The 9,469-nt window shown below is 33.5% G+C and overlaps 1 protein-coding gene across 1 annotated transcript in view; it reads right to left on the reverse strand.

Annotated features, from left to right (window-relative positions):
* The window catches only part of LOC105288587 (fibrocystin-like), a 301,050-nt gene that overhangs the window by 228,570 nt on the left and 63,011 nt on the right, over nucleotides 1-9,469 (reverse strand). The window contains exon 10 of the mRNA XM_023527696.1: nucleotides 4,072-4,206. Coding sequence (XP_023383464.1) covers nucleotides 4,072-4,206 — 135 coding nt within the window. The remainder of the gene's footprint in view (nucleotides 1-4,071; nucleotides 4,207-9,469) is intronic.

Raw genomic sequence — 9,469 nt, forward strand, 5'->3', positions numbered from 1 at the left:
GGTGAAGAGAAATTCAAGGATGTAGCTGTGAAACCCTTCACCTACACTGCTGGCAAAGTGTAAGCACTTGGGATTGCTGGTTGGTATTATCTACTAAAGCTGAAACTACAGCTTCTGACCCAGAAATTTTATGATTTGGCATATATTCAACAGAAGCATGCACATGAACACCGAGACAAATAGAAGAATATTAGTAACGTTATTATTCATAATAACCCCAAACTGCAAATAACCAAATGTCTATCAATGGCAATGTAGCTTTTAAAAATTGTGGTATAGTCATAAAGTAGAATACTACATAACAATTGGAAGAATAAATTATCGTAACATAAAACAAAAATGGATGAATGTCACAGATATAATGTGCCAAAAGAGCCAGGAACAAAAAAGTAACATGCTCTATGATTTCATTTATATAAAGTTCAAAAATAGATTTGAAATCAATCTATGTCTATAGAAGTCTAAATAATGGTTCCCCTTTGGCTGGGGGAGTTGAGGAATCTGGGGAAGGGTTTAATGGAAGGAGGCATGAAGGGGCTTCAGAGGAGCTGGTAATGTTCTATGTCTTGATCTGGGCGCTATGTCCATGGTTTTAGCTTTTTAAAAGCCTTATTGAGCTCTTCACTTATAATTGTGCAATTTTCTCCATAAATATCATATTTCCATAAAACATTTATTTAAAAAGTGGAAGAAAGACCAGAGAAAAGTAATATACAAGATGGGAGGGTGAAAAAAGAAGAGTTTAAGGTCCTTGAATTGCACAGATAAAGTTTAACAGTGCTGATGCAATTTAGACTTGACACACAAGCATGTTAAAAATTTAAGTCCAACAACTAAATTAATCATACAAAATGAATAACTTTCAAATGAATAAATATATTTTTAAAAGATATTATTTAATGCAAGACAAATCAAGTTTGAAAAGTAGAAAAAACAAACAGAAAACTGATCACAAACTGAAAGCACAAAATGAGATGGCAGAAATAAATGCAAATATATGGAAGACATCAGCATGCGAATGGTAATTGAAACCACTAGAGAAAATGAGATTTCTCCCAGGGGCAGCAAGTATATTGAGAAGTGAAGGGGCCCTACAACAGAATTTAGAGAAACAAAAAAATGAAAGGTTTAAATTGAGGAAGACATATCCACCAGTGAAAATGGAAAGGGACCCCTAGAGAAATAGGAAAAATGAAACAACCTCATCAACATCTGTCTGAATAAGATATTTTTAAAAGTAGTATTATCTGCTCAAATTAATTACAATAACAACAAAGAAGCAATCATTCTACAGATATTTCCAAAAGTAGGATGACCATACTTTACAACCAAAGTGGGACATTTTTGAGTGTGAAAGGGGATGCTAATTAGATAGAAAGGTAAGGGGGAAAGTGTATAAACAAACTGCACAACCAAACTAGGATGTACAGCATAATGATGGTAGAGCACATCTTTTTCTTATATATCAAGGCCGTCCTCACTGGAAATTATTCTACCCATGACAGTATAAAAGTAATGTTGGGTTCTCAAATATGCCTAGGAGAAAAACGTCCTTTCTAATAATAACAAGTTCTTCCAGAAATTAATGTTTGTTTTAGGATATGACTCGCTGAAAATTGTGTGCCACCCAGGTCTAAGAATGGATAGGCCACATTCTCTAAAAATCCTAATTCCTCCAGGAATGTCAGAAACAAAGACAGAGGCTAAACTCACAGTTCCACAACCATGGAGGTCATATATCGTTTTCTCTTTTTTTTAACAACTGACACGGTTTCATATGTTAATAAAGTGGTTCTCAAATTAATCTAAGCAATATTGTATTAAATAAAGATTTAGAGATATTTTGCTTGTTTATTTTTAAACCTAAGACTCTGCAGAGCCCTTAACATGTTAATATGCAATCTAAATTTTAGAGAATGGGAGATATATCAAGCCGCATATCCTAAATGTAATCAACCTAAGAGTCCTTCTTTTCCCAGACCCTCTCTTGATGGCTAGCCTTCCATGGAAAACGCTTCAGGAAATAGTGGAGTAAGCATTAATAAATGCTCATTGCCAAAGCTATTTTCTATAGATAATTGAAAGAATATTTGACCAGAAGTGGGAGGATATCCAGGTAATTGGTCCCAGCTGCACACTACTAGGCATGGATCTTGGGCCATCATTTGATTTCCTAAAGCCTCCATTTCTTTACCTGTAAATTCTGGAGTTCTAACTATATAATTCTTAGGTAATAATTAGCTCTCAAATGGCATGGCTTTAAAATTTGGATGCCTAACCAGGATCCAGATCTCTCCTAAAAGAAAATGTTTGACATTTTTTTATCTAGGGACTTTTGTCCTGCATCTACTTGTTAAGAGACTGAGAGGCCCTCAGCTGCATTGCATTCCTGGTGAATCACACCCCAGGGATGTGATTATTTTTTATCTCATAATAAGCATCCCTTTGTCAAAATTTATATCTTAATTTATGTCACTCTCCCATTAATTATGATGTCTATTTAGCATCAATTAAGATGTTGCGACAGTAATTCACCAGGACAGTTATACAGCTTGATGGGCATTTCGTTTTTAGCTTCTCCTCTAAGGTTATTTGGGAGAAATTTAAGGGCCTTTGATCTACCAGTATCACAGAATCTCAATCTGGGCCCCATCCTCTCTTGAAAACTTTGCAGTCTGAAAAGAAGAGTCATCTCTCAAGGTGGTAATCCTTTCAGAGAAAAGGAAAAACTGGCAGGTATTTCTCTCCTAAAAAGGACAGTTCAAGAGATTTAATTAAGTAAATTTGATAATGAGACATAGGAAAATGTAGCTTAGTAAGAAAATGATTTTTTTAAATCTTAATGTTAAAATCTATAACTATGAAATACTCTCCGAAGGGAGTATAAAAGACACCAATTATTATTTAAATTTCTATTGGCCAGAACATTCTGGAACAAATTAAGGAGAATGTTCTTTCATTGGTTCTCAAAAGTAGGGTAGATCTCTTCCACCTATGATTTTTATGACAATACTAATTCTCATGTACCTCTTTCAAAAACAAGATCTGAGGGGAGCCATTATAGGTCTGAAGCCTACTGAAACCAGTGGCAGCCACAGACTTCCATTAAGGAGAATTAGTACTTTTCTTCTGTGAAGTCTTCTTTGCCTCATCTACATTAAGGTACCCTGGCCTTGCAGTGGCGGAGAAGTTATCTACGGTTGATGCTGATCATGTGGAAAACCACCGTTAAAAAAAGTAACAACAGGCCAAAATGTAGTCACTTTTGCTAAGTCAAATCACTGTTTCAGCCTCTCCCAAGAGTGGAATTTTAAATCAACCAGTCTGAAATTTTCCGATCAAGACTAGTGAGATAATCTGTAAGATAAAACCCCTGCCATTCCCTTCTCTCCAAAAAAAGATGACCTGGCTTACAAGTAATCCTTTCTTCTCTTTTGCTAATAACTTCCCCGCCATACCCTTTTACCTATAAAAACTTTCCATTTTGTACAACCCCTCAGAGTGCCCTTCTAGTTGCTAGATGGGGCATCAACCAATTCATGAATCCCTTAATAAAGCCAATTAGATCTTCAAATTTACTTGGTTGAATTTTGTTCTTTAACACCACATTTAGAGAAACATTAGGGAATCACATAAGAAACTATAATATACTATAGCAAATAATGAAAATTTATATCACCTTTTTTGAAGGGGAGGGAAGGCACTCTAAATAGAGTAAGGACCCTATAAACAGAATGTTAATGTGGAAACTTGGCAAACCACAATGCAGAGAGAAAATATGGAATCATGCTACTCTATAATCTTCGTGAGGTTAGAGTAAATTAATCTAAAATTATTAAGTGTATTGAATTAGTATGAATAATAATGCTAAATTGCAATCAAATAAGAATTCTGCAAAGTACTAATGATTTTTATGATTTATGTTAACTCATAACATTGAAACCTTGAGTATATTTGAATTTTATTAAAAATATCACCACTGTTATGAATAAAGAGTTCCTCCAACACATATGATTTTGTTTTGAGGGACAGCCTAAAACAACATTGTACCTAGTACAATAAGGCACTTACATTGTGGGCAAAATGACCAAGTAATAAGCTGTCAGTAACTGAAGTATTTGCATCACTTTCCAAGATGTCAATTCCAAAATCTCTACATGAATAAATTTGGAAGTTTTTCAGGTGAAGATTGCTACTTCTAAAAATCTGTAAAACAACAACAACAAAAACAACAACAACAACAACAACAAAAACAGCATATGTTATGGCAAAGGTCTGAGGCTTAATTTTATTGCAGGCTTCCTGTAGCTTCTTTAATTATTAATTAAATATAAATAAGCGTGCTATACCATCTTAAGCAGCTTTTGTCCATCTATACATGTACAGAGATTCCAAATTTGCCATGAGGTCAGCACTAACTAGTCCCCTTTGGAAATATCCCCTCTGTACTTTTGATTTCTCCTCACTGTAACTGACAGGTTAAAAAGGTCAATGTGAATTCTTCACATACTTAAACTTGCAATTGCTAAATCACACAAAACTAATGGAGAAAAACAGAGCATCCAAGAACTCCAGTACTTCACTTTGGTATGTATTAACTAATATTGTCAGAAAATTGTAAATATGAAATTAGTAATTCAACATGACTGCAAACTCAAACTATATTATGCGAATATATACGTACGACAAGTTCGGTTAGTGGGCCCAACCGGGATCAAGCATTAACTAAATTAGCTTGATAGAATCGAAAGAATCCCACTAGTTTGGAGAACAGAACCCTTCATTTTTACCTAGCAATGATATTAGTAATGTGATCTTGAACAAGATGTTTAACTTTCCCGAGGTCTCAGTTTCAATCATCTTTAAAATCAGGGTAGAAATTAGGATGAGCAATTAACCCAACTCAGTCATTTCTTTATTCATTAAGTTCATGATAATAGTCATATCTTAATGTGCAAGTTTCTTATTAATTAAAGCCAAGGTAGCCTTGATTTATCATAGTATCATACTTCTACCCATCAATCAGTCTTTATGCTTGAATTTCTGAGAACTAAACAGCTTGCATTTCCCACTTTGTATGCAGCAAAAGCTTTTATAAAATGATAGATCTTTGAAGTCACAGAGGTTTATTTAAACAAAATAGGTATGACCTGAACTGATAACAATAACAGTTGTTACGCAATTACAAGCATCTCAAATTCTGGAAAATATACCCATGTTCGAAAACAGCTAACAGCTAATATTAACTAGAAAACCTGTAAATTTTAAAGAAAACCAACACACAATTGCAAAAAGCCCCAATTTATGGTATAAATACAGCTTTTATAATGCGCTCTCATCTCCCTCTTCTAAAAGAATTGCTCTGCATTTATGAGACATAGTGAGGAGAGGGTATTTTTCTCAATTTTTATTAACATATATACAGAAGAGTTCGATTGCTTGAGTTGGACTCCAACAATTATTAGCTGTGTGACTTTCGCAAGTATTTTATCCTCTTCTTATTATATAAGAAGAATAATAATGGTATCTCTCCCCCCAAAGGTTATTAAGATGACTGAGAAAATATCCAAAAATATCTATCAATATTAACAAATAGATGTAAATTTATGTTTACTCACAATAGAAATTTTACCTAATAGAATATTCTATTCAAGTATCAATATACTAATGATCAGAATACAATCAGATATATATAATAATGAAAGTTTATAAAATTTAGACACCATGTACCTTTTGATGATAAAGAAGATACTTCTCAATGTTACAATTTCCAGACATTATTATCAGCACTGATCTATCAGCACCCAATCTCATTACTAACAACAAAAAGGACAGCTGTTATTGTACACCAATGAAGATTCAGGCAATCTTCTAGGCACTTTACATGCAGGCACTTATTTAACTCTCAAAACAAATTTATCCTGTAGGTACTATTACTGTTTCCATTTATGAATGACAGCAAAAACTAGGGTATATGCCTAAAGTCACGCAGATAGGAATTGGGACTATTTGAGAGTTTACATGGCAATATATGTAGGAAGTTAGGTATTTTTTAAATAGTTTGATTAAGATATAATTCACATACTACACAATTCACCTATTTAAAGTTTACAGTTGAAAGATTTGGGTATATTTAGGCATGTGTAATACCACAACAGTCATTTTCAGAACATTTTCACTTCAAGAAGAAACCCCATATCCTTGAGCCCTAAGCAACCACTAATCTTTCTGTCTCTATGAGATTTCCTTATTCTGGACTTTCATTCAAGTGGAATCATATAGTACATAGATTTTTGTGACTGACTCTTTTTACTTAGCATAATGTTTTTAAGGTTTATTTATGTTGTAGCATATATCACTACTTAATTCCTTTTAATGACTGAATAATATTCCCTGGTATTGATATATCACCTTCTATTTATCCATTCATCCATTGGTGGATATTTGGGTTACTTTCAACTTTTGACTACTATGAATAATGCTGCTATAAATATTTGTGTATAAGTTTCTATGTAGACATATGTTTTTATTTCTCTTGAATATATGCCTAGGAAGATAATTGATGGATCATATGCTATTTTCATATTTAATCATTTGAGGAATGGCCAGACTGTTTTCTGAAGCATCTAGACCAATTTTAAATTCCCACCAGTAGTGTATGAGAGTTCCAATTTCTCCAAATCTTTACCAACACATGATATCATTTTGACTCTAATCATCCTAGTAAGTGTGAAGTAGTATTTCACTATGGTTTGCATTTCTCTAATAACAAATCATGTTGAACATCTTTTCATATGCTTATTGGTCATTTGTATATCTTTTTAAAAAACATATCTATTCAGATCTTTAGCTTATATTTTAATTGGGGTATTTGTCTTTTTATTGTTGAGTTATAAAAGTTCTTTATATATTCTAGATATAAGCCCATTATCAGATATATGATTTGTAAATATTGTCTCCCATTCTATAGTTCACGTTTTTATTTCTTAGATGGAATCCTTTGACATGTTAAAATTTTTAATTATGATAAAGTTCAGCTTACTTATTTTTCTTCTGTTGCTTATTCTTTTGGTATCTTGTCCAAGGATTCTTTGCTAAATCCAAGGTCATGAAGATTTACCCCTAGGTTTTCTTCTAAGAAATTTAGTGTTTGTTTTCATATTTAGATTTTTTATCCATTTGAAGTTAATTTTTATAAATAGTATGAGGTAAGGATCCACCTTCATTCCTTTGCATGTGGCACTGCATTTGTTTCAGCACCATTTGTTGAAAAGAATATAATGCTCTTTGCATCCTTGTCAAAAATTAGTAGATTCGTGAGTTTATTTCCAGATTCAATTCTATTCCATTAATCTATATTTCTATCTTTGCATCCATACCACACTATATTGATTACTATTACTTCGCAGTAAATTTTGAAATAAGAAAGTTTAAGTCTTCTTATTTTCTCCTTTTTCAGGATTGTTTTTGGAGAAGTTACATTTTAAATTCCCTACTATCATGTTAATTACTCTCCTCATAAAATAAAGTTTCAAGAGCATTCCCATTATTTGCACCTTTTGATTGATTAAATTTGAGGGCACAAGAGTTCAGTCTTTAAGGATATATTTTTTTCTTTCATAGATTTAGCGCTTCCAGTTGCAGAACTTGAGAAAACTGACTTTAATGATCGTCTTTTAATATTTTTGTTTTATTAGGTTATTTTCTCCAAAACAAGGTTATTCAACAGCCTGGTGAGAGTTTAAGCCTCTGCAAGGCATGAACTGCTTCTCTGCATAGAGGGCATTCAACAAATATTCCTACAGGATTTGTCACCCTTACAGTCACAGTGCTTATAGGAAACAAAGTACTTCATAAAATTAAATGAGAACTAAATATTACTACAATTAAAATTCTTCCTGTCAGCTACCCTAATAATATGTTTTGGGGTTTTCCCCATCCACAACTTCCTCTTATTGGATATATGAAATAAATGTCTGACTTTCTTATTGTGACTTAATTTTATGATTTTACTCTGTTTCTTGAATGCCCTATAAACACATTTCTTCATCTATGTATCTTAGACTCCAGATTTATAAGTGGCAGAGACCAAGCATATGTATTTTTCTCTATGTAGCACCAAATACTGACCCTGGATAATTTTTATATGTTGCTGTTAACAGCGTACAAATCTTCCCTGGAAGAAATCGTTACGATAATGAAAAATAAATTATTAAATGTGAAATTTTTTTGCCCTTTTGAGCAAAACAAAAGAAATTTTTGGCTCATTAATAAAGGTAAGACTGGCACTTTGAGCTGGAATTTTTGTTTTCCAATGATTAACAGCACTTTTTCTTAAGACTGAAGCATGTATTAGCCAAGATATTAGGGTATCAAATGCACAACATTTGGAGTCTAGATTCTGCTCCTGGTTGTGCCACTAACTGTGTGACCTTTAACAAATGCCTTTACTTTCTGAGCTTTAATTTTTTAATCTCTAGATAGATATGGGACAGGATGAATGGTTGACTTCTATGATCCCTCCTGGCTGTAAATCTGTATAATTCTGTTGTTCTCTATGAGATCTACTGAAAAGTCACCATAAAAAGAAATGAACTAACCCTGGATTACTAACTACGAATTTGTTCATTTAACAGTATTATTCCACCAACACCTATGATGCTGTTTGCGCCTTAAAACTCTGATAATATTGCAATGCTCCCCCCAGCAGCAAATCATGCCCCTTTAAAAAATGATCCATAATAAATCACCATTAAAAAAAAAACATGGTTTTAATAAAAAACTAAAGAAACATACCTGGGCACCACCTGCACTTCCCCAAACCATAAAGTTTTGGAACAAGGTGGGGCCAGTGCCATTATCCCAAGGTGGCTGAAATTTAGGGTATACAAAGAGACCACACCTAGAAAGCAAAACGAAGAGTGAAATTCAGCCAATTTCTATGTTTTGAACACTCACTTTTTCTCATTGGAAAATATAAAGGTAAAGGTAATGAATAAGGGAGATTAGAGATGAACCTGTGACCCTTCTCTGTAACTGTCATTGCCCATTCCTCAGCCTTTCCTATTTCCCTTAGAGACCTGCTATGGATCTCAACAAGGTGCAGACTGCCATGATCCCATTCTATTCTCTCAGCCCGTCTTTAGGTTCACACCTTTCCCAGGATTCTGAACATCTTTCTCTAGCCCTTTAGAATGTGATCCCTGATATTCTATCAGTTGCCTTCTAGTTTTACGTCTTTGTAAGAATACCTGTAATTCCCCTGACTTTTGTTCCTCTTTCTAAAATGCCCTATCATTCTGGTATCCTGGATACTTTCTTCCCTCACATTCCAGGGCTGCTGAGACATGCTAGATAAAAACTTCATAATTTTAATGATAATTTCATGACACATGTATTAATCCTAGCCTCAGCTGACACTTCAACATGGCATACCAATTGTTCTTAATCCTTATTTCACTCTCCTTAT

The sequence above is a fragment of the Pteropus vampyrus genome, unplaced genomic scaffold (genome assembly GCF_000151845.1).
Source record: "Pteropus vampyrus isolate Shadow unplaced genomic scaffold, Pvam_2.0 Scaffold18, whole genome shotgun sequence".
Lineage (NCBI taxonomy): Eukaryota > Metazoa > Chordata > Mammalia > Chiroptera > Pteropodidae > Pteropus > Pteropus vampyrus.